This window comes from Camelus bactrianus, chromosome 32 (assembly GCF_048773025.1).
Source record: "Camelus bactrianus isolate YW-2024 breed Bactrian camel chromosome 32, ASM4877302v1, whole genome shotgun sequence".
NCBI classification, from domain to species: Eukaryota; Metazoa; Chordata; class Mammalia; order Artiodactyla; family Camelidae; genus Camelus; species Camelus bactrianus.
The window spans coordinates 21,944,226-21,968,939 of record NC_133570.1 but is presented as its reverse complement, the minus strand read 5'-3'; the positions used below and the strand labels follow the sequence as shown (position 1 = coordinate 21,968,939).

At 57.7% G+C, this 24,714-nt stretch overlaps 2 protein-coding genes across 6 annotated transcripts in view; both read right to left on the bottom strand.

The window, feature by feature from the left end:
* SPECC1L (sperm antigen with calponin homology and coiled-coil domains 1 like) overlaps positions 1 to 299 on the bottom strand; it is a 112,618-nt gene extending 112,319 nt beyond the window's left edge. For 2 of the 3 annotated variants that reach the window (XM_074356451.1, XM_074356452.1), the window contains exon 1: positions 132 to 297. The gene's annotated coding sequence lies outside the window, so the exon portion shown is untranslated. Of the gene's footprint in view, positions 1 to 131 lie in introns of all 3 variants that reach the window. The other variant, XR_012503690.1, reaches the window with a different exon arrangement.
* A 12,447-nt stretch (positions 300 to 12,746) lies between these two features.
* BCR (BCR activator of RhoGEF and GTPase) overlaps positions 12,747 to 24,714 on the bottom strand; it is an 86,701-nt gene continuing 74,733 nt past the window's right edge. For all 3 annotated transcript variants that reach the window (XM_074356181.1, XM_074356182.1, XM_074356183.1), the window contains 7 exons: positions 17,718 to 17,777; positions 16,907 to 17,016; positions 15,505 to 15,644; positions 14,882 to 15,016; positions 14,014 to 14,119; positions 13,528 to 13,690; positions 12,747 to 13,258 (listed from right to left, as the gene is read on the bottom strand). In XM_074356181.1, the coding sequence (XP_074212282.1) occupies positions 13,169 to 13,258; positions 13,528 to 13,690; positions 14,014 to 14,119; positions 14,882 to 15,016; positions 15,505 to 15,644; positions 16,907 to 17,016; positions 17,718 to 17,777 (804 nt within the window). In that variant the 3' untranslated portion in view covers positions 12,747 to 13,168. The remainder of the gene's footprint in view (positions 13,259 to 13,527; positions 13,691 to 14,013; positions 14,120 to 14,881; positions 15,017 to 15,504; positions 15,645 to 16,906; positions 17,017 to 17,717; positions 17,778 to 24,714) is intronic.

Here is a 24,714-nt window from a genome sequence, read left to right as displayed (position 1 = left end):
GCCCGGGAGGGGACGGCGCAGGCGCGGGCCGCCGGGGTCTGCGGGGCCGCCTTGGCCTGGCCGCGCGGGCGGCGCTGAGGAGAGGGACGCGCCCGGCGCGCACGCTGAGGGTACCCGGCCCCGGCTCTTACCGCGCGGCGCTGCCTCACTCGCTCGCTGGCTCCGGACTGGGGCCGGGCGGCGAGCTCGCCCGGTGGCGCGGCCCGGATCCGTTGAGTCCGGCCTCAAGGCACCAGCCAACCCCGCGGCGCCGTCCGCCCGGCCCGCCCAGCCTCCCTCGCGGCCCCCGCCCAGCCTCCCTCGCGGTCCCCGCCCTCGACCCGCCCCTTGCCCGTCCCACCCGACCGGGGAAGACTGCGCAGGCGCCGCAAGGCCCCGCCCACGCCCGCCGCCGCGCTGGCGCCTGCAGCACCCCCCACTCCGCTCTTGTCCCTCCCGGGCTTTGGATCGCGCAGGCGCTGTACTATCCTGCCGGCTACCCACACAGACACAAAACAAAGCTCGGGCAGCTAGTACGCATGCGTCAGGCTTCGCGCTGACGCTCCGAGTGGAGGATTCTCCGGCAGGCTACGTTGGGCGCGGCCGGGTGATGCGTTAGAGGGTCTTCGTCCCAAAGGTTTGGCTCAGTCCGAAGACCCAGCGTTCACCCAGTACGTACTACGGTGCCAAGGACCGTGCTGTGCATGAGCTGGACAGTGGTGAAAGCACACACAACTCCTGCCCGACCCGCGCTTCGCGTGCAGCAGGGAACACAGGCAATAAACAAGTGGGCAACCAGAAAAATGAGGCTTTCTTTGTCAAGGAAGTTCTATGAGGTCGCAATTATCTTACAGGTTTTTTTCCTTTTGATGGTTTGAGCTACATTAGTAGATTTTTATTACATCATCTTAGTTTCCTGGGAAAAAGACAACTTGGTCTTATATTTTTAGTACATTGCTGGACTATTTGCTAATCTATTATTTAGCATTTTTGCATTTATGCCCACAAGTGATACTGGTTCATACTTTGTTTCTTGTACTGACCATGACTCGTTTAGGGTTAAGTTTATAATAAATTAACAATGAGTTGAGAAGACTTCCATCTTCTTCTTTATCTGGAAGATTATGTGTAAGATCAGAATTCTCTGTTCTTCCTAATGTGTGCTGAACTTGCCTATAATGCAGGCCTTGTGTTTTCCTTTGGATTTGTTTGTTGTGAGATTTTGGGAGGAGATGGGGTGCAGATTTTAAACTAAGCATAACATTTCTTTAGCAGTTCTAAGTCTAGACAGAATTTCTATTTCTTCCTGTGTCGTTTTTTCCTGAGTTTTATCTTTTCAGGAAAGTGTCTGTTTTGGTGACAGTTTCAAACTCGCTGGTATAAAGTTGTTCATGTAATTCTGTGTTGGCTTTTGTTTTACTCTTCCTTGTTTTTTTAATTTGTTTCCAAATACATTTCTAATATATTTACATATTTCAAAATTCAGAAAGCACCATCTCAACCCTGTCTCCGTTGCTGTTGCTCTTCCCACCCTGCAACGAGAGATATTCAGTTTCTCAATACCCTTCTAAAAATGCTTTATAAATATAAACAAATATGCAAAGTAAACAGGTTGGTTCTTCTGCTTCTCTTTTTTTACACAAATGGCAGTCTACTATAAATGATCTGTACCTTTCTTTTTAAAACCAGAAGAGCCACGATGGTTTAATATTCTGGAGATAACCGTTCAACGTTGTCATAGGACTTAGGGCATGGTCTTTGTCACCAGACAGCCTGGGTTTGAATCCTGGCTCCATCACTTATTAGCTGTCTTTGCGGGCTCAGTTTTTTCATTTATAAAATGGGAGCTGTTATGGAGATTAAATGGGATAATACATGCAGAGGGCTTAGCACGAGGCCCAGCACCCAGCAAATGCCTCGTAACTGTAAGGGGCATGAATGGTGCATCTCTTTCGGCATTCACAGTTCAAACAGGATCATTTTGATCCTCACACCAGCCCTGTAAGAACTGCATGGAGGACAAAATTGAGGCTCAAGGAGGTGATGTCCTTGCCCAAGGCCACCCAGCTGGCATAAGGCAGAAACAGAACAGAACCCTGTGGCCCCTGGCACCTAGCATCACTGCACTGCTCCTGACCAGCCATGCATGCTGTTAAGAGATACTTTTTTATATTAAAGTGCACAAAATAAATATATGACTTGATGAAATATAAAAAAGTGAAGGTCAAAGGGGGAGGGTATAGCTCAGTGGTAGAATACCATGTGTGCTTAACATGCATGAGGTCCTGGGTTCAATCCCCAGTACCTCCATCAATACATAAATACATAAATAAGCTAATTACCACCCCCCAAAAAAAGAAAAACAAAAAATAAGTAAAGGTCAAGAAAAAGAATTTGAGCAGTTTTCCCAGGACCCCCTCCTCCACCAGCACCACATGCTCCCCAAAGGTAACCCCTACTCTGACATCTAACTCGGGGTGAGTATGACTCTTCTGAACTTTAAATAAGTGGAATTGTGCTGTGTTGGTTTCCTAGGGACGCTGTCACAGATTCCCACAACCTTGGTGGCTTAAAACAATGGAAACATGTTATCTCCCAGTTCTGGAAGCTGGAAGCCCAACATCTGGGTGTCAGCAGCTCTGAGCCTCCTTGGAAGGTTCTGGGGGAGAATCCATTCCTTGCATCTTCCACCTCCTGCCCCCTGCCTGCCTTTCCCGATGCTCCTTTGCTGGTGGCGGCATTGCTCCAACCTCTGCCTGGGTCCGTGGCCGTGTGTGTGTGTGTGAAATCTCCCTTTGATTCTTATATAAGGACACTCGTGATGGCATTTAGGGCCCACAAGATAATCCAGGATCATCCCCCATCTCATGATCCTTAATTTATCACATCAGCAAAGGCCCTTTTTCCAAACAGATAGCATTTATTGGTTCCAGGGAAGGACCTGATATCTTTGGGGGGAGGGGGCATTATTCAGCCTACCACAAGCCTGTGTCCTTTTGTGACTGCTCTCTTCCACCCAGCGTTAAGTCAGTGACCTTCATCCACCTTGTTGCATGTGTCTGTGGTGTGCAAGATGAGTATCATTTTGGTTGCTGTGTAGTATTGCACTGTATGAATTTACCATACTGTGCTTTATCCATTCTGTTGATGGATGTTTGGGTTGTCTCTAGTTGTGAGCTATTCATGGAAGAAAAACTGAGTTAAGCAAAAAAGATTCCTGGTGTCTCCAAGGGAAAGCTATGCATCCTTTGGAACACACCCTTCTAGGTGATCTGATTCTGATTCTGCAGGGGTCCTGGGCCATTTTTATCATAATTCTTTGAGCTCTTTCGCAACTCTGTAAATTGCAGAAAATTGATGGCAATGCAAATGATTCTTGCCTAAGGAAAACCCTCCCCCACAGTGGAAAAGTCAGTTTTGCCTCCAAGTTCATTTCACTATTTTTTTTTTTTAATGGAGGCACTAGGGATTGAACCCAGGACCTCATGCATGCTAAGCATGCACCCATCCACTAAGCTATTTCCCTCCCTCCCCTCCTTTTCAATATTTCTGATGTATAAATGGGTCTGACCTTGGAGTTCTCCGTTAAACTGATGGCACTATCTTACCGGTTCCCTCATTTAATGAATGAGTTAAACATACTCTTTGATACATGTTTACTTTATATTTGTATAAGAGTCATGATTTTACCTTTTTAAAAAAATATTACCCTTTAGCATTAGGAATTAAGTTCCTATGAACATTCTCATCCGTAGTGAAGTACTTATAATGAGCCAAAACTACTAACCTAGATTTTCTGCCATTGAAATTCCAAAGCAAAAGAGCCATCTTCCACCAACCAGGAGGCTGCTGACATTTCCTGGGTAGCAACCAGGTCTGTGGAACTGGACCCTGTGCGGGATTGGGTGGGTGGGTAGGTGGAGGTGCAGATGGTTTCCACCAGGTCCCTAGCCTCTAAGAGCCTTCTCTGGCTGGGACGGCAGTGAATCAGGTAATATGGTGCTAAGGTGTCCTGGAGGAGTCAGCAGGGTTCTGGGAGGAGGTGCACGCCTTGCGGCTTTGGGACAGGGAAGTGACCTGCTGTGAGATCTTCTCTGGGAAGACTCGCCTCATGGCACCTGCGGGGTGGGGAGGGTGACCCTGCAGTTGGGAGACATGTTCACAGTCCAGTGCGGAGGCCTGGTGTGGCGCTGGGGTCAGAGGAGAGGACACATCTGAGGGCAGGGCACACAGAACGGTTGGGACTTCACCCCAGACTGCGGCTGGGCCTCAGTGCTGGCATCTGGGCGGTCCTACCAGCCTCACCATGCCTTGTCCCCTCCTCCTCTATTCCCTGGAGACTGGAGGGACAGAATGAGCAGGAAATTTGGGCAGGTGCTAGCCAGGAGAAAGAGGGGACCTGGTGAGGTGCCCAGCCCTGGGGAGTGAGAAGCCAACTGCCTGCACAGGAGCCCCTCCCAGGGCCCAGCCTCCACCTGCCGGATTGGGATGCTGTGATCTCCGTGATCTCCATTGACAGGCTGAGAGCATCCCAGACTCAGAGGCTGACATCTCCCTTGCGTCAAGCCCTGCCAGCCAGCGGTGCTGGGCTCTTGTCACCACTGAGACAGGTGGGGCTCTGCAGCCTAGAATCCCCTTGAGCTCCGTGCCTCTGGTTCCCGCTGATCCACTCAGCTCACCCCAACGCACACCTCCACTCCTGACTGCCCCACTCGGGCCCAGCTGCTCCGTCTGCACCACAGCTGGAGGAGCCAAACAGGCAGGCTCCGCAAGCCAAGTTTTAATCGGAAAACAACTGTCCCCAGCAGTTAGCACATCATCAGCTCCGGGGGCCAAGACGTCAAGCTTGGGATTCTTGACATGCCTGTCTCAGAGCCAGGGCACTCAGAGCCCCGGGAAACACTCAGCTGTCAGCCAGGTGAAGACGTGTCTGCAGGCAGAGATGGGCTGTTCACTGTCCATAGCCACACTGCTCACCCTAGGAGGGATGTGTGCACCCAGTGGCCACGGCCTGAAGCCCGGGGGGAGCTCCTTGGGAGGCCCAGCTGACCTGCAGACAGTTTAGGGGAGACACAGGAAGGGAATGGGACAGGTGTCCACCCTTCTAATGGCCCACAGAGATCAGTGAGCATCAGACTCTCTTCATTGTCAGAGAAACTGAGGCCAGCAAGAAGGGAATAGTGAGCTGGTACCTCCCATGTGCCAGCTCTGCAGGTCCCCAGACTGGAGCCCAAACTTCAGCCAGGACAGCTGTGTGACCGCCAGCATGGTGCTCAACCTCTCTGTGCCTCCAGTTCTTTCGTGAACAATGGCAATAACCCCCACTGGTCGGGATGCTGAGGGACTAAATAATAGGTTCTTACCCTATAAAGCGCCCCCTGCCCTCCATGCTTCTCTGCACACAGCAATCATATGGCTAAGAAACAGGAACAAAGTATTTAAAGTCTGTGGACCTGGAGACTGAAAGTTTCCCAAGGGCAGGGCCTGGCATGTGGCAAGGGCTCCAGAAACCCTTCCAGAACCCTTCCGGGAAGGCTTCCTCCATCAGCTCTCAGCTCCAGGTCCCCAAGCACAGAAAGCGCTAGTCCTGGTCCAGCCTCCAGGTTCAACTCCACAGGGACCTCGGGAAACAATGGAAGAGCAGGGAGGGGCTGGATCAAGGGATTCCTCCGCAATCTGCCTGAGGTTTAGATAATGTTCCTGCCTGTGGCCCTTTCCAGGGTCAAGTGTCAGATTAAGTCTGATTTTACCAGTGAGGGGAGTGAGGCTCAGAGAGCCTTTAGGTCCTGGGTCCCCTCCCCAAGCCGCTAATGGCTCCCTTGCAAATGGGCCTCCTGGGAATCCTGCACACATCCCAAGACTGCAAACACACCCATGGCTCCCCTTTGAGAATCATCTTCAGGACTTGCAGACTTTTTTGAAAAAAAAATCTCCCTTTGAAGGTAGATTCCCTTGTGGGGAAATTTTAAGCAAACGGGGAAAGAGAGAGGGGATGAGAGAGCGTCATGATCCCATCTTGAACCCAAAGCACGGCTACAAGTAAATAATGCTGCTTTTGCAGGAAAAGCTGAAGGTGGTTCAGAGAAGTTCTAGAAAGATCTGGAAGAAAGACGAGCCTGCTAAAAAAGTGTAAAACCGTCCCGGGGAGCTAATTTAAAACTGGTCAGCAGGCCTGCCCGGTGCAGCCACCTGGGAGTAGAGGGGATGGAAGTGACCTGAGTGGGTTTACAGGGCAGAGGCGCTGGGATTCCAAGCAGAGGAGAGCAGAGGTGGGAAAAAAGCCAAGGCCAGAGGGGCGAGAGGACAGGCAGGGAAGGTGCGCTGTGTTCTCAGAGACTTCTGTGGGCAGGGGCGGTGATGGGAGAGGGCTGGAGGTCAGCAGCCAAGGCCCCCAGACTGGGTTAGATGACTCCTGAGTCCATCTCCGTGGCCCTCGCCCCAGCCCTTTGGCCTCCGGCACCAGGGCCCAGGAGGGACCGATTGAGTCTGTTCCAAGCAGGAATGCTTTTGGAAGTGGGACAGTAATGGGAGGAGAGCCTGGATTTTGCCATGGGGTCTTGATGTCCTAGCTGGTTGACTGTATTCATTCCTGGGGCTGCCGTAACAAAGGACCACAAACTGGCGGTTCCCCGCTATGGGAATGGACTCCCTCACAGCTCTGGAGGCTGAAGCCCACACCCTGCAGTTCAGCAGGGTTGCTTCCTTCCGGAGGCTCTGAGGAAGAATCTGTTCCAGGCCTTTCTCCTGGCTCCTGGAGGCTGCCAACCACCCTCGGAGGTCCTTGACTTGGAGACACACCACCTGGTCCCTGCCTTCGGATTTACGTGGCGTCCTCCCCAGTGTGTCTGTCTTCTCCTTTTTTGTCTCCTGTGACAACACTCATTGGTTCTAGGGCCCTCCCTATGTAGACCACCTCATCTCAAGATCCTTACCTTAGTATCGCAAAGAGTCTTATTCCGAATGAGGTCACGCGTTGAGGTTCCAGGTGGACATATCTTTGGGGGGCAGGGACCATGGAAGAGCCACTTTCCCTTCAGAGGCCTTGGGTCATCTGGACATGGACAGGGAGGCTCTTGCAGGGAGAATCAGAGGGAACGAGCTAGCCTTAGGGAGCATGTGGTCCAGCTGGGATAGGCATGTGGCTTCAGTTCTGAGCATTTGGGGAGCATCAGCCGTGCACCACCAGGGTCAAAGGCCACAGCACATGCCTTCTGGCACCGCCGGTCCACCTGGAAGGGAGCCTTCTTTCCCGTTCCAAGCTGTTCCATTGCAGGATAAGAAAGCCTCTGTGCCCGGGGGCCTTGCCCCGGCCCCATTTTGGGGTCAGCCTTGCCCACTCTGTCAGGCACTGCTGCTCCTCCCTCCTTGGCCCTGGGAAGTCCAGGCCAAGACTCCGAGTTGGGACTCAGAACCCTGGGGGGAGGGGGGGTCTCAAGGCTGAGCTGTTGAGGGAGTGGGGAAGGGCTGCTGGGGGCTTTGGACCCAAAAGAGTGCCGTTGCCTGGGGCACCTCTACAGCAAATCAGGCAAACAGTAGGCCAAAGCTTGGGGTGGCCCTGCACACACCCTGCCTGGATGGTGGCTGTGGTTGGGTCTCCCGCAGGGGCCACAGGGCGAGTGTAAACTGGAAGAGACTCGAGTTGATTGACCAGGGCCGGGGGCATGGGATGTGCTTGTCCAGGAGGTTCACCACGTGGCTGGGATGAAGCGGGTGACAGCCCCCTGCCCTCTGCGTGGTCAGTCGACCACCCTGGATCCCCTAAGAGGGTCGTGGACCCAGAGCAGCACGGGGAGGACTCAGGTCCCACACATGGAGTCACGTCAGGGGTCTGATGGCCAGAGACCGTTGTGTTACTGGACTTGAGCAGGTGTAACACTAAACCACAGAGTAGGCCTTTGAACAACAGACAGATTTCCTCACGGCTCTGGAGGCCAGAGTCCAAGGTCAAGGGGCCATCAGGGTTGGGTCCTCCAGAAGCCTCTCTTCCTGGCCTGCAGCTGACGCCCTTCTGTGTCCTCACATGGCCTCCCCTCTGTGAGTGGCGGAGAGAGACGTCTTCTTGTAAGGCCACCAGTGCTCCACCCTTATGACCTCATTTAACCTTAATTACCTTTCTAACGGTACTCTCTGAAGACAGTCAGGTGCTCAGTATTGGGGTTAGGGCTTCCACAAACGAATCTGGCAGGGACACAGTTCAGCTCACAACCTCCTCCCGGCGGTGGAGTCAGGACGACTCCCGGGTGGCCGGGAAGGAGGGCGTGACCATGGGCGTGGTCAGCCCCGGAGGAGGGATTTGCTGCCCTCTAGTGCCCCAGCATGGCATCGCATCACCAGGAGGTGGGCTTCGCTCCAGGTGGCCTGGATGGGCTGAGACTCAGAGGTCAGAGCCAGCCTGCCAGGGTGGACAGGGCTCCCGCAGCTGCCACCCACTGACCGGGAGCCCCAGGAGGTTTTTTTTGGCCCCGATGAAGGGGCCCGGCTTGTGAAAGGCAGTGATTAATCTAGACACAAAGGTCACAGATGGAGTAACCTGTTCCAAATACCTTCTGATCACCACCCCCAACACTGGAAATGTTTTCAGAAAATAAAAGAAACAGCAGTTGTTCCCCTCTCCCCGTTGTCTCTCCCTCCTTCTGGTCCCATGTCCCTCAGATCCCGGCGATAGGGGGCAGACAGCAGGAGCCAGGTCAGAGCACCCCAGCAAGGTGGCCTCTATGTGGCGGTTTTACATTTAAATAAGCAGCTGCAGCACCTGCTTCCCTCTGCGTGGGTCCAGGTGTCCACGTTAGACCCTGGGGCCAGGCCGTGGGTTTGAGAGGCTCACCCTAGTGGTCACTCAAGCTCTTGAGCCCGCATGAGCCCCGGGGCTGGGGTGGCAACCATCCTGGTGCCCCCTCTTCTGGGGGCTGCTCAGCCGGCAGCTCCTCAGGCCCCTTCAGCTGGAATCCGATTTGAATCTACAAGTCCCCAGTTGCCAGGCTCCACCAAGTGACTGAAAACCCTAAGGGACACTTTCTGGTTGGGCTAGCCCCGTTCTGCCCATAGGAGGCGAAGGGAAAGGAGCTGGTGTGTGGACCGAGCTCTCGGTGTCCTGGGGCAACTGGACACGTGGCCGGTGATGTCTGGCCAGGCACGTGGTGCATCTCGCCTGGGGACACGCAGAGTGGCCTCGGTCCCCCAAGCAGCTGGTTTCCTTCCCAATCTGGACCTGTCCTCTGGGAAACCGTTTACGTGGCCTGTCCACCCTGGGAGAGTTGGGGTGACACAAGGCCCTGCCTGGCCGCTGAACCGTCCCTCCCCCGCCCCCACCCTGGCTTTGACAGTTTCCTCCCTCGCCCAGGGGTGACTCTCGGCTCCCACTCTGACCGCTGACTAGTAGCAGCTGCTCCAGCTGGAGGCCATTTGGGCCCCTTCAGGAGCTGGCTTGTCTGTCACTCCCTCACTTCTGTTTAGCTTCCCAGAGCTGTTTGGGACAGCTCATCAGTAAGTCCCATCATGGAAATGTCACATTCTAGGGCACTGGGGCATTCCGCGGGGGAGAGGGTATACAAGTTCTTCTGAGATGTCTACACGAAATCCTACCCTTCATTTGCCTGGGGCATGTGCGTGATGCCAGGGGCAGGAGACCTCGGCCTGGTGCCCGCACAGGCACATCCAGGCCAGGGCTGATGGTCGAGGTCTGGCTGCATCTAGTCCAGGAAAAAGGGAGCGAGCTTGTAGGACCATCGAGACACTAGCCCCCGGCCCTGTTCTTCAGCCAGCGCTGGAACGCCGGTGTGCGGGGGGGTCTTCGAGGTGTAAGACCTGATTCCACAGCAGTGAATGGTCTTGCTCCCTGGGCCACATGCTGGCCTGCGCTTGGCTGGTTAGAGCTGCTGCTCTCGGGACATGGGGAAAGACAGCTCCCACCTGAAAAACCAACTCCTAGTAATAGATGCCATAGTGCTTTTTTCCCTTTTTTTAAGGTTTTCAAATAGGACCAGGAAGGACGGGATAGAAAGCTAACTGTAGCCTTTTAGGGGCCAAAAACTTGGAGAAGGGTGAGTGGCAGCCCATTCCTCATCACCAAATGTCAGAGAGGACAGATGTCAGAGTGTATAGGAGGCTTTTTCAATGCTGCAGGACTCAATAACAACCCTTACACCTTATAAAAGGGGGGCTGGAGCCTTTGGAGACCCCGAGGATGGAGGCGCATCCCAGGGCATCTTTGTCACGTCCTTGGTGTGACCTCCCCCCGGTCACCACAGGCCAGTGAAGGGCGGCACTGAGCTCAAGGCCACTGCCCTCTATTCCTGTCTCTCTCCAGGACACACCACACCATCCATTCAGGGAAACGGCCACAGTGAGGCTCCACAGGCAGTGGTCCTGGAGGCCAGCTGGAGGGAGAATTACAGTCCAGGCAGGTGACCGTGTGCTAGGTTGGTGGTGGCTAAAAGTGACCCATGTCCCGTCTGCAAGCAACAGAAAGGCTGGAAACTTCCCTGCCCCTGGACTTGGCATGGCCAGTGTCCCCTCTGCTGATCGACCCAAATCAGACAGCCCCACATGCTCTCGGAGTGATGCCCATGGACAAGTAGACCCTTGGGCCTGGCCTGTCCACAGCGATGCACACCATCTCCATGGAGGCCACTGTGGCACCCAGCCTCTGCACCCCACCAGCTGCTTCTCCCAGCTCCAACGCCCACTCCCGACCCCATCCCAGCAGCTCCGGGGACCCCCAGAGGCTCTGATCACCCTGTTTCTTTGTACTGAAGCCATCACCACTGACACAGGTAGTCTTAGGGAAGTTTAATGAAAGGGTCAGCAGTTCTTTCCCCCACGGTGGTACACAGGCGGCCGAGCTCAAAAGCAGACACACAGATGCCAAGACCAGCCACCCACCACGTGAGGCCGGGCTGCCCTCCGAGCTCACTGCTCCGGACCCAGGGCCCAGGGCTGTGGAGTCTGGCCTCTGAGCCTCGTGCAAGGTCACGTCTGGACTCCAGGCCGTCACCCGGCCACTGGCTTTTGCCAACCCTCAGGCCTGAGTGTCAGACAGGTGACACGGGCGCCTGGGGACCCAAAGTGACCTCCACCACTGTGGCCCAGAGAAGGTGGGCTTCTGCCAGCTACACAGGAAAAGAGTGGTCATTCCACCATTAAACAGCACTCATCCTACATAAATAAAGTCAAAGGGGAAGGAGGTGTGGGAGGGAATGAAAATTGGCACCAACACTGAGAGATTGCTTTCCAGTTTCAATGCGACAGACGCAAATCATGAGACTCCAGGGAAACAGAAACAAGGGCAGGGTCTAAGCTTTTCTAAGCAAAGTGCGTTCCCCTCGGGCTGGATGGTGCTGGGGAGTCAGGCCAGAGGAGGCTTGGTGCTGGAGGCCTGAGGAACCCTGAGTCCAGAGGACCCAGCTCCTGCCCGCGTCCCCCAGAGGGCCGCATTGCTTTACAATGGTGAGTCTGCTCTTCTTGCAAGAAAAAGTACAACTAAATAAATACGGTGTGCAGACTAAGACCTTCAAGTGACTTCTTTTTCTGTTCCCTGCCTCGGCAGGTCCACAAGCAGAGGGGAGAGTGGGGGGCATGTGGCCTCGCCACGTGCCACGAGCTTGGGCAGCAGCTGCCCAGTGACACACCTGCTGAGCCTTCCCACCCCGTCGGGGACACAGGAAGGATCGTGGGACAGTGTCACCTGTGACTGGTGTCATCGTGTGACAAGCAAATGCCTTTTCCTGAGTCATGCCACCGCTTCCCTCCTCCGGGTTAGCGACACACTCTCTTCCTGCAAGTCCAGCATGGAAACCTGGCCTCTCAGTTTCTTTCCTCCTCGCCTCCATCCTTTTTTGGAAAAAGTGATACAATTCTTCACGGACTTGTTTCCTCAAAATACTCAGTGGCCTCCCCAGTTCTCTTTCCTCTAAGTCAGATGGAACGTCCTGGCTTGCACACAGGTGCGTGGTGAGCAGGTGCGTCTGTCCCCACACCTGCTCCGGGATGGGGGCTCCCCTCGGCCCACAACCCCCCGCTTCCTAACCCCCCCCAGACTCCAGATGCTCAGGAGACTTGAGAAGCGGCTCCTGACGCCAACAGAGCTGGCGCTTGGAGGAAGACAAGATGCCGCTGGGACATGGACTGTCCACAGGGTACATTCTAACATCTTATTAGGTATCTGCATCTGTTAGGAAAAAAATTAGAAACTATGTATAAAACTTAAAAATCTTCAAGTATCAAAAGGCTATTCGGATCAAAGTTTAAAACAAGCTGTTGGCGAGCTCTGCTGCTGAGGAAACCTTTACAAAAGTTTGCTGAGTGTGTGGAGCAGAGAGCGAGGGATGTAGCGATCTGTGTAGCGGACGACCGGGGGAGGGAGAGCCGGAGACTGGGGCCTCTCTGAGCGCGTGTGCCCGGCGGGGCAGTGGGGAGGGGGCGGGGTCGCTCCCCCTAGACAACTAGCCATAAAGTGCGCAGCCTGGGCTCCCTCCCCCGGTGTCCGGTCCTGGACGGTACACGGCTCCGCGGGGAGCTGCCTTCCGAGGGGCACTCGATCAGCAAACACAAAGCAACAGGACAGACTGGGAAGACGACCCATTTCTGCACAGATCCTTCTACAAAGAAAGAGAAGAATGGCGGTGAAAGGGGTCAAGCGCTACACAGTGGAGACTTAGCTTTTCAAACCCTGTGACAGACAGGAGTAGAACTTCTAAGTCTGGGAAATTGAAATGCCCCCCCCCCCCCGCTCCCCCTACCCACACGGGACGGGGCCCGGCCCCTAGGCATGAAGCAGCAGCAGTGTTTATTCAAGACACGGTAGTGAGGGAATCTGCTCCTGGTCCCTTCTCCCCGGGGAGGGTGCATCTTGACAGGTGATCCAGTAGAAATCTTTCAACTTTGATAAGTTAAATTCATAGAAACCACTCCCTTCGCCTGGCCCCGCCCAGGATGTGCTGGCTTGGGGCGCCCTCTGGTGGCGGCGTGGAAAACCACAGTCTGAGGCCAGCCCGGAGCTCGCAGGCTGGGGGCCCTGCACGGTCCAGGCCCCTTGGGCTTTTGCCTTGGGTAGTTTCTCCTGGCAGACAGCCCGGCCCTGAGGGGTGGCCCAATTACTCCTCTAGAAGGTTCGGTTCCCGCTCTGTGGATGGCCCGTTTCCTTGGAGGTTCCCAGGCTGTGTGCTGGCCTCTTGGAGGTGGAGTGGGGCCCCTAGACTTCCGTGGAGAACAGGATGCTCTGTCTCTTGCTGTCCGGGGCGGGGATGGCCTCCAGCTGCAGGAAGTACAGTAGCACCTGGACCTGCCAGGGCAGAGCAGGAGGGAGACAGCGGCTCAGAGGAGAGGTCTTCCTGCCCAGCGCTCCCCTCACAAATACAGGTGAAGCCAGCGAGGTGCAGAGGGAAGAGCAGTGGCCTGGGCCCTCTCTGCCCCTCCCCACCTCGTAGCCCTGGACGAGTCCCTCTCTCCTGTACAACTCGGCCACCTCCCCTGTACAACTCGGTAGGAACCACCACCAGGACCTGGGGTGGGGCTGGCAAAGGCCCCTGGGCCAGGCTGGCCGCCTGGTACCTGGGACATGACCTCCAGGGACCAGCTGTCGGTCATGGAGATGGGCTGGCTGGGGTTGGCAGGGAGTTTGCTCTCCTTCTCCGAGGGCCGCAGCAGCGTGGGGCCGAACACTGTGGCAAGGTTGTGCAGGGACATCTTGTTCACCGTCTCCTTCTCCGCCACCCTGCAGAGGGCCAGGGCAGAGGGGCCGCTGTGACACCGCCTCCGGGACAGGGGCAGCCGGGGACCCAGGCCACCTTGAGAGGGATGGAGGGCCTTGCCCTGGCTATGCTGAAAGCAGACCCCACTCTGGCTCCCCTCGGTCTAGGGGCCCAGGATGAAGAGCACTGGAGGTCGGCAGGGGCCCAACCCCGGGTGGGGGGAGGGGAGCACATCGTGGCTGTGGTTGTAGCCCCTCCCTCTTTACTTAAGGCTGAGGTGCAGAGTGGCCGTGACAGAGAGGGATGGGGTGGCAATGGCTCTGGTCCCCAGAGGGGCTGTCATTACCTTTTCAGGTGGTCCAGAAGGAAGAGGAAGGTGAGCAGGTTGGCCTCTGGCAGTGACAGCAGTAAGTTAAGCATGCAGCTCTCCTTCGCAACTGGGTCTGAGAGGGCTGCAGGCGGGGGCAGGGGGATTAACATGGGCTGGAGGCCTCTCCCAGGGCCTGGGGTCGCAGGACACAGGATGGTCCAGGCCCGTCATCACCCTGGTTCACATAGCCCTGCCTCCAGTGAGGACCCCGTGGTGGGAGCTGGTGTGGGGGGCTGGCCACCCTGAACACCTTTTCTGAAGCTCAAAGGTGTCAACAGCTCCAGAGGGACCAGCGGCAGGAGGCTGCCCCTCCTGGCCAACTCGGCCATTCCTGTCTTCTACTCAGAAGAGCCCGAGGAATGGGAAGCTGGGCGCACGATGAAGCAGGAAGACCGCTGGGCAGGGGGCTGCGAGGCCCCAAGGCTCCCTCATTACCCTGTGCACCTGGGGGACCAGGTCCTCTGCCGAGCGGCCCTGGAGTCACGGTGCGGAGGTTGTGCTGGTGCCCCCCACCCTCCAGGTGGACTTAGGGTCAGGTTGGGCTCAAAGTCCCACCGGATAGGGCCAGGACCTGGGGTTAGCGAGGAGGATGGCGGCCTCTAGGACCCCACACACCCAGACGTGTCCACGGTGGCTCCGGCCGCTCCACCCTCTCGGGCTACTTGGAGGGATGGGGACAGCAGGCAGCCCTCTGAGGACAGGCAGAAGCCCTAGAGGACCAGCTTGGTTCTCAGCGCCCCTACCACACGCAGGTTTGGGCTGAAACTCAGGTCCCCTCACCTTGCCCTTGACCCCGTAACCCCCACCCAAGGGATCAGAGGAGGTGGGAGCGGCCCGCGCTCACCGATGCCCTCGGCGAAGTTGGGGTAGAACTCGTCCGTGAAGAGGGGCTCGGGCAGCTCTCGGAAGTAGAGCTTCAGCGTCCCGGCAATGGCGTTCACATCCATCTCGCTCATCATCACCGACACGTCCTTGTTATCTGAAGAGAGCACAGCCCACGTGTGGGTCCCAAATCGCCTCTGCCCTCCGAGCCACGGGCCGGGCCCAGGCTTCTGCCCAAAGGGAGCTGGAACTATGGCTGCCCCCGACCCCACCCCAGGAGTTCGGCCGTCCAGGGCTCCAGGCCCTGGAGTACGTAGGCAGAAGGCCTTCCACCCTGGGGTCTCTGTGTCCTCGTCTGGCAACTGGGGCGGTTTCACTCAGACCACACTGACCCCTGGGCTTTGGTTGGCGCCCCCTTTCCACCCCTGGGGCAAGTAGGCCAAGCCCCAGAGTGAGGTGGGGCCGCCCCACACAAGTCCCAGTAAAGCCATGCACGCGGGGTCAGGATGGACTAAGAACGGGCCTCTGCACAACCTCCTCCCATAACCCTTTCCTTCTCCTGGTAAAATAAATGGGCGCCTGGGAGTCTCGGCACGGGCACTGCACCCCACACCTCCATCCCGCCCGGCCTGGCCCGACACTCACTGACGTCAAAGGCCGCCTTCAGCGCCTGGATGTCCGTGGCCACGCCGGACACACGGTAGATGCCCACCTCCTCCATGCCCCGGCGCTCGATCTCCTCCACGCACTGGCGCACGATGTAGGGCACCTTGGACCGCTCCCTCCTGTGGGGGGAGGGGAAGGCCCTGAGTGCCCGGCAGCCCCGCTCAGGCCGCGGTGGGGCTAGACCCCTCACCCACCTGCACACCTGGAGCGGGGTGCCGAGAGCGCCCAGACTCAGGGTACACAGAGCCTTCCGCGTGTTCTCCCCCCGCCCTGCAGCCTCACAGCTATCACTGCTCATATCTTATGGGGCCTTTCCAACAGCTCCAAGGAGCTGGATGCCCTACAACTCATGCACGATCTTTGAGGGGAAGGTCAGGAGAATTCTCTAAGTGGGGTGGGCCACAGGACGTCAGCTAGAAGCCCCAGGCCTTGGGTTAACAGGTGGCCAGAGGGGTCCCAGAAGGTAGTCTGGTCTCTGAGTCGGGTTGGGGGTGCGAACCCTGACCTCTCCGGGCCTGGGTGAGAGGTGAGCCCTGTGCAGAGCAAATGGTCCAGCCAGAAGCCCGACTCCCCGAGGCCGCCGCACGTCTGTGCTCGGGCCTCTGATTCTACACCCTTCTCTCCACCTCGTCCTCAGGACAAGAGACAAGTCCAGAACCTCCAGGGAGGATGCCGGAGTAAGAATTCTTCCAAAACCGGACATGTGCTATCTGGAGGGTCAGCTTCAGTCTAGTTTATTGACTGGATTTGGGAGTCCAGGCGCTTTCCCGAGTGGCATTTATTTGGGGTACCTGCCGACAGAGAGCTCTTTGCTCCTGCCTAGGGCCGTCCAGAGGTGCCAGGAGGAGGCTGGGATGCAGCTGGGGGTGGGGAGCACTCTTTAGACACAATCATGTGTCTCGGGACCATCTGGCACAGGTCCCAGCCTGACGACCAGCGGGGTCAGGGGCCCGGCCAGATTCCAAGTTGGGGAAGCAAGTGGATTCTGGGAGGCAGTGGCCTGTGTCCCTGAGAGCTGCCCTCAAACCAACACAGAAGCTTCTCCTGGCAACTGACTGGTGACACAGGGGCAGGATTGGCCATCGTTGTATAGGAGTTCCTATTGTGACAAATTCTAAGACAGGGAAGAAAACCCTGCCAAGTGAAGCTCCAGGGACCACACAGGAAGGCATGGGACACTCCTGAGCTGACAGGGACAAGTTTTGATGTAAACATGGGAGGCGGCCAAGCCCAGAGTGCCGCATGGGCTTCAAGGCATCCCCTGCAGTGACTTGCACAGAGCGGGAGACCCACAGCCGCTCTTTCCTCCGGAAACACCGGGAGGGGGTGCCCTCGGTTCTTGGGGACAGAGACGCGTGCACCCCAGCCCCTCACCACTCACTTGGTGACCACGGCAATCTTGACTCCAAAGACACCCGTCTGTTTTCGGGAAGGCATCCTCTTCAGGCTGAACTCCCTGCTGGTGAACTTGACTGAGAGCTTCACCTCGATCTGCAGGGGGAAGGAGGGGCACAGCCCTCTCACCCTTCTGGTCCTCACAGCCTGGTTTCCCAGGGGCCCCGGGGACTTGGCAATTCTCCCCACCCTCCGGGCGAGCAGGCGAAGGTACGGGTGTGGGCGGCCCCTGGTCCAACTCAGCAAGAGCCAGGAACAGTCGGGGCAGTTTAAGAACTGGCTTCTACAGAACCTCCCCCCACAACCTCACTGCTTCTCTTTTTTATTCAGTCCTAGGAACAACAACAGCAACAACAAAGCCCCACTGAAGTACAGAGAATGACATAACAGAAATCCACGAAGTATCTATCAGACATCGACGTTCTGTCCCATATGCCCAGACCTCTTTTGGTGGGTGGTAGTGTTTTGTTTTTTTTTGAGGTCTAAACACTCTTGGGGCACCAAAGGCTAATGAGGGGTCTCAGTGTCTGTGGGCAGACCCCGGGGCTGAGGCCCTGCCTGCCCTGTGATGCCCCTGGAGCGTCCCGTGAAGAGGGATGCTCAGCGCCTGGCAGGTGACGGCACTCCAGCCACCGCACGGGCACCTCCCTGCCCCGGGCGATCCTGCTCTGCAGGGCCTCTGCCCCTCTCCAGCCACCGGCTCGGACTTAGCCTCCTTCCGACTGCTTTGGAAGAAACCGAGGTCACCCCAACCTTTTGGGGGAAGTGGTTGCCCACACGGCCCTGTGGGTACCTACCCCGTTCATGGCGATGATGGTCCGCTGCCAGTCTCTGTCCTGCAGGGCCTGGGGATCCAGCTGAAAGCAAGGGATCATAATTATCAGACGCCCCCAGGTCTGTGCAGAGGCCCTGCCAGGCAGCGGCCCAAGCCTGCTACTCCTCCACATCCAAGTCAGACTGGAGCTGGGTCTCAGCTGGCACCTCAAACCAGAGGCCCAGAGGGTCCAGAGAGAGGAGAGGACCTGCTAGAAACCCCAGGAACCTTACAGCCCTCCTGCCCCCAGACTTTGGCTGCCTTAAGCCTGGGCTCACTCTGGGGACAAGGTAGTGACAGCTCAGGCCCTGCCCCTGCCTCTGTCCCTCCCCAATGGGAGCTCAAGTCCAGCTTGCAGCCCAGGGGCCAGGAGCCATCCTGCTCCCCCTCCACCATCACAGGTGCTTCATGCAGCTCAGAGGGGGCTGAGCAATTGGTTTAGATGACATTTTGGGGAGTCTGATTTCCACAGCATCTTCCTGGGGGCATGTCATCTAAGAACTGGGGACACTGTCTTTCCCCTTAGCATGCCCCGTGGTCTGGATCTTCAGTCCAGGCCAGACCCATGACTCAGGGTAAGGCCCTGAAGGACCCAGAGCCCAGCTCCAAATCCCGCTGCTAGTGAGGGGGCTGGAGGAAGGCTCTCTGCGCTCCTCTCACTCCAAGGACTGTCTGAGCACTAGTCCTTGGGACCTAACTGTCAGGGCTGCTGTAAGATGCCCCGACCTTCCTGGTCGGGCCACGTGACCCCCCCACCAACCCCATCCATGAGGGCGCCACCTCCCCTGATCTGGGGAGCACATGCTGTCTATACCAGCGGGTTGGGCTGGACGAGTAAGCACCTGGCAGCTCTGGTTAAAGCCTGTCTCCCGGGTGCCTGGCAGAGCTGCACCGGCAACACAGCCAGAAACCTCCCAGGTGATTCTGGTGTGAAGCCAGGTCAGGGCACCACGTAACCGGCACTCTGCATACGGCGCTCTGTGATTTCTATGCCTGCTTCAGGCCATGGTTCACTTCTGCTGCTACAAAGCTGCTTAAGAGCTGGTACCATGCTTCGTGATTGCTGCACAGGAGTGCACGCACATGCACACACATGCCTGATGGCACTAGTGCCAGGTCTAGAGGGGCACTTGGGACAGGCACCGCATGTCTATCCAGTGCCAGGGACCTGGGAAGTGACAGCCGCCTGGGCCTTGAGCAGCTGAGATGGCTAGAAGGCGAGGCCCAGCTGCCTCTATCTCTCAGGTGCGTGCACCTGAGCTCTCTCCCTGCACCCGCTGGGCATGGAGGTCAGCACAGGCACGCCTGGGGGCGAGCCCTCCCCACCACCCCTTCTAGGTCCACTGGTCACGATGCCCAAGGACCTGAAACAGACTGACACAGACAAAGGGAGGCAGAGCATCTCCCTCGGGGACTCTGTGGTCACAGGTGTCCTTCTGTCCCTGGAGGTCCTCAGAGGCCCCACCCCACCGGGCAGGTCTGTGAGCAGAGACCAGTCACAAAGCGCTCCCACGTGGTGCTTCCCGGCTAGTGTGAATCGGGGCACCCAGCTGGGGTAACACCTCCTCCGGGGAGGCTGCAGGTGGGTGACACCATGGCCCTTGTGGCTCCAGGCCAGCAAAGTCCCTGCCCTCAACCAGGCCAGGTGTGGCGGGAGGGAGTGCACTGCTGGTCACCCCCCTCCCCACCTCTGCCCCAACTCCTGTGTCCTGGCCTCCTCGGAAGGCACAGCTGACCTCCACCAGTGGAAGTTTAAACAGAGAGACACAGCAGAAAGACACCCTCCCCTTTCCCTCTGAAGAACGGCCATCACTGGGCCCCTCTCCCCCCAGGACGGAGATTCAGCACCCAGAGCTGACAAGCAGAGGGACAGGGCGGGGGGCCCTGCCTGGTGCGGCCCACCCAGGGACCCCCGGCCCCCGCAGGCCCACCTTGCCCTTGTACAACAGGCTTCGGATGTGTGTCCACAGGGCGGTGGCGCGAGTACACAGGTGCCTTTCGGAGGAGATGGCCCGGCTCTGGCCCGCCCGGCGCGGGTCGAAGAGCCGCAGGAGGCCCTGCAGTGCGGCCACGCATGGCGTCTCTCGCATCCCCGGCCCTGGTGCTCAAAAGGCTGGCGTGGCAGGATGGGAGACACACAGGAATGCGGCGGCCTCCTGGCCTCCGCTGCCTTTTGACCACGCTTCCCGGGAAGCCCCACCCCTGCAGCCTCACCGAGGTCAGCTTCCCATCACGCCTGCATTTTCCTTGTTTGTTTATGGAAAAAAATATCCCCACCACCAGCCAATGGGTGACGGGAACTCCAACGTGTTACGATTTTCTCTAAAGCCCAGAAAAGCCAAGCTTCCTTCTCAAGTGGCCGGTTTCCTGCAGGGGAATTTGGAGATGTTGAGTAACATACATCCGCCTGGCGAGTCTGCCTCATGGCTGGACATGCTCAGGGGCCCCCCTCTCTGAGGTCCGGCATCCCCTGAGCTGCTGACCCCATCACAGCAGGCACTGCCTCAGCTGCACTTGGGTGGAGAACACCCTGCCCCCAGAGCATGGCCAGTCAGCCTAGTGATGAGGGGGTTCGGTGCCACTGTCTGCCCTCAGCACCGACGTCCAGCCCGACCGCCACCTGGCCCCTGGGTCCGGGGTGTGCACTGGCCCCCAGAGTGTAGACCTGGGCCACGGTGCTGCCAGACGGCTTCTCATGGGGCCCCCAGGCCTGGAGGAAGCCCGGGTGGTGGCTCTAGTGGGAAGGACGTTTGCAGACTGGCTCAGCTCCAGGGAACAGAGCCTGGAGAGCGGAAGCAGCGTGAGAATAACATGGCCCCTCAGTCCCGCGGCTTCGCTCCGTCGGCCCCGAGCAACACTTGAGGCTGGCACGCTCACTCAAGGGCTGGTTCAAAGCACAGAGCAGCAAACAGGTAGGGGCCTCCCCAGCCCGCTGCCCGAGCCTACATGACTGTGCCACTCCACGGAGGGGGTCTTCCAGGAGAGGGCCAGAGAATCCCCGCCGGAGGGGGCTCCGCTCTCCCGCTGTCATCTCCTGCTTCTCAGCTCTGGCCCCACATCTTTCACTCCTTTTCCCGCTTCCTTGATCCCAAGCAGACCAGCCCCGAGCGGCAGTCTCGAATAAAGCAAGGGTCAAATAAGACACCCAAGGCTCCATTCTCACCCTTGAAGCTCGAATAAAACACACAAACACACACACAAATCAACTCTCATGCTTCCACAGGAATTTGAGCTGTGAGCCCAGAGACATGAGAGCAGGGGACATGGGAGAAGACAAAATTCTAGGACGTGGCTGATGCTCTGAGCTCACCGGCTCACCCACCCCGGGTTCTGGAGGGGCACCTCCACCTCTTGGGGACGAAGCAAGACCTGGCAACTCACCCACGACAGTCACCTGAGAGCCGGACCAGTGGGTCCTGAACCCACAGCTCACCAACACCATATGGGGGATTAAAAACAGACGATCAGGGCCCTAACCTGGGGATTGGGACCTAGTTCCCCAGATGGTTCTGACACCTCCTGCCCAGACAGCCATGTCCAATTTCATCCCTGGACCCTCGGAGGGGCCCCTCGGGGCCTGCTGACTTCTGGCTGGTCCTGGACTTCTCCCTGGCCCTGCTCGGACACTTGGGCTGAGTTAAGGTGTGTGTATGGGGGCCGGGGGGCACAGGTGGAGGTGTAGGCATGCCCCTGCCCCCAGCAGCAGGACTTGCGGGGCTGCACGCCCCTCCCATGTGGCCCAGCTCAGAACGCACCTGGAGTTACTGGGAAAAGCCCCAATTCAGAAAGGCTGGTCCCAGGTATTCACAGATGCCCCTTTGGAGGATGTACACTCCAGACAGAAAAAGGAGGGGAAAGGAGCCTGGCTGGGGTCCCAGGAGGCCGTCAGCATGATCACCTCCTGACTGCCTTCCTCCTTCCTTCTGAGGATCCCAATTCATAAACAACACAGTCTGAGTCACAGATGCCCCTCCAGCCAGTCCAGGATCCGCCCCCGCCCCCGACGGTGGCTGGGGGGCCAGGCTTCTCGCCCAGGTCTCCCACTGAAGCAGAGATGAGGGGGTGGAACCGGAGCCTGCCGTTCCCCCAACGACAGTGACGACAGGTCACAGTAACAGCAGCAGCTGCTGACGCCGAAGCCCCCACGCACGGCCCCCCGAGCGAGGAGGCGGGTTCGGGCAGGCGGAGCTGTGACACAGCCCCGGTCCCAGGAGGTGCAGTGGGGCCGGGAGACTTAGTCTCTCCTCCCAGCTGGTTTCCAGTGACAGGCACCCCTCGCTTTTGTGTGCTCTGCCGACGCGGACGCTGTGTTTCTACAAAATGAAGGTTTGTGGCAACCCTGGGCCGTCAGATGAAGGTCAGCATCGTTTAGTAATGAAGCATTTTTTAACACAGATACTTTGTTTTGTTTTGTTTGTTTGTTTTTAAGGTGTATCAGCGAGGTACACTTAACAGATTGCAGTACAATGTAAACACGACCTTTACCTGTGCTGGGAAAGCAGAGAACTCAGGTGACTTGTCCCACTGCAGCGTCACTGTGGAATGCCTTTGGGTCTGGTCTTGTCCCAGGGGCATGTCCTCAAACACCCAATTTTAGTAAGAATCCTGCTGAGTCAGCTTAGCAGGAACCCCCCCCCCATATCAAGTCGACCTCAACACCTCACCAGACCCCTCGTGCCTGCGGTGCGCCCTGGTGATGTCTGCTCCCCCAGGCCCGTCTTCGGCAAGAACCCCACTAGGTCGGCTGAGCGTGAGCCCTCCGCTACGCCCATGTTGTTTTACTACTATTCTCATTGAAGCTCTTGGTAAATTCACCCCCCCTGCCCCGCCCCCGCCCCTTGGCTGTAAATTCCCACTCTACCTGGTCGTTTTCAGAGCTGAGGCCCATCTCTCTCCCCCCAGTGGTGGCTCCCACACCTATCTCGACAGCACCGCTGAACAAAGTCTGCCTTGCTGGTTTCACAAGATCATGAATATATATATATATTTGACAGAGTCCACATCCTCCATCCCCTTCCATCGCATGTCTGGGCCCTACTGAAAGGACTCTGACTGAGAAGCATGCTCAGGGCACCGCGGATGGGGAAATGCAGGCTGGGATCAGACAGCAGAAGCAGCAGGGACGTGGGGAGACTCCCCTCACTGCCCCTCCCCACCTCACTGCTCACTTCTTCACGCAGCACCCCCAGACTGTTGAAGAACACAGGCTACGTGCATAAAGAAATGTTTTGTTTCCATCCAGATGTACCAGGCCAGAGGGTTTTCAAAGAGGGCTTAATTCAATGGAGGAGGAAGACGAGCACCAGCTCTTCCCTGGTTTCCTTTCTGAGACCCCTGTTACCCAGGCAGTGCTCAGAGGCCCGGGTTCAAACTCGCCATTCCCCAGGACTCCAGGGGGTGGGGGACACATTCAAGTCAAAGGCTGGTGGGACTAGAGCCAAGAAAAGGAGCCGGGCACCCAGCCTGTCGGCTCACCTTGGGGCTTTGCAAGACGCAGTCAGGGCCTGGGTGTGGGTGAGAGATGCCTAGCTGGGGGCAGATGTAGACACGGAGGGGAGGGCGGGGGCACCAGCTGTCCTCCAGCGGTAGATGGTGAAGACTAAGGACTAGTTACGACTGGCACGAGGTAGATGCCAAAACACGGCGGCACCAAAGGCATCCAGCGCCAGGATGCTCACGGAAGAGCAACCCCTGGAGACCGCCTCACGGCCACAAGAGCAGGACAGTGTGTCTGTGGGGTTGGAATCCACGGGTCTCCATGTAAAGCCACGAGGGTGAACGAGATCAACGTAGAAACCCGGGGCTGGATTTCAAGATCACTGAGAGGAGTCAATGCACATGAACTATAAGGTGGTGAAGACCAGGCAGCACTCCTGTGAGCCACCCCAAGTGGCACCCGGTCCGCCAAGCTCACGTGCTACGGCCCTGCTGGTCACAGGTCCCTGGTCGAGACCCCAGGAGCGAGACAACTGAAACAGCGCGGCTGGCCTTTCTGCGTCTTCCACCCAGAAGCCCTGTTCTACCAAGACTGGCCTGATGGAACCTGGGGCTCACGGGGAGCAAGGGGGGGCCATCCCCTTCTCACCCAGGACTGGAGGCCCGTCTCAAGTCCAGGACAGCCCCGAGTGGCCTTGGACCAGGAGCCGGCCTTCCTGGACCATCCCTGTCCGAGAGGGGCTGCAAGCACATCTTCCCTGTGCTGGGTGAGGCTGCCGCCCTGCTCCCCAGCAGGTACCCCAACCTTAGCCCTGGGCTGGTGTCCTCTCCCACCCTGGGCTCCCCTACTTTAGGAGAGCCCAGACCCAGGTTCCGACTGTGCAGTTGGCCGAGGCTGCGTGTCTGCCCCCCGAAGAAGGGTGGGGGGCCACTGGCTTCCTCTGCCCGTGTCTTTGTGTGGCCGGGAGTGCCCCCAGCCACCCTGCGGTGCCAGCTGGCAGGCAGGTGTTAGGGGCAGAACAGTGCGGTCAGAGGAGCATTTTTGCTTTTAGACCTGGTCTCAAGGTAAATGGGTCCCTGGAGACCCTGACCCAGTGAGTTCCCTAATAAGCTTCCAAGGCAGGGAACAGGCAGTGTGCACCTCCCAGGAAGCTCTAGCCAGAGCGGGATATGTGGCCTGGGATATGCGGCCCCCACCAAGCAAGGACTCCCAAGCTCGCCAGCAGGGATGACGAACCACTGGGGGATGAGTCACCGGCTCCCGTCATTCCTGCTTGCAAGGATTCTCACTTCCTGCCCCTAGACCAGGGAGGCGGGGCTCCCTGAAGAGGACGCTCTTCCCGCAGGCACCTGGACCGGCAGGAGGCCTCATCTGAGGGTCCTGGGGCACCAGGGGGCGCGGGGAGCAGGCAGTGCTCACCTCCAGGGCAGGGCAGGGAGGAACCTGCGTAGGTGGGTCTGGTCAGATGCCCATAAGGAAAGAGGGCACCAGGGCTTTCTCATCAGGGAAGGCATCGTGCAGTGTGGCTGCGAGAAACCCAAGG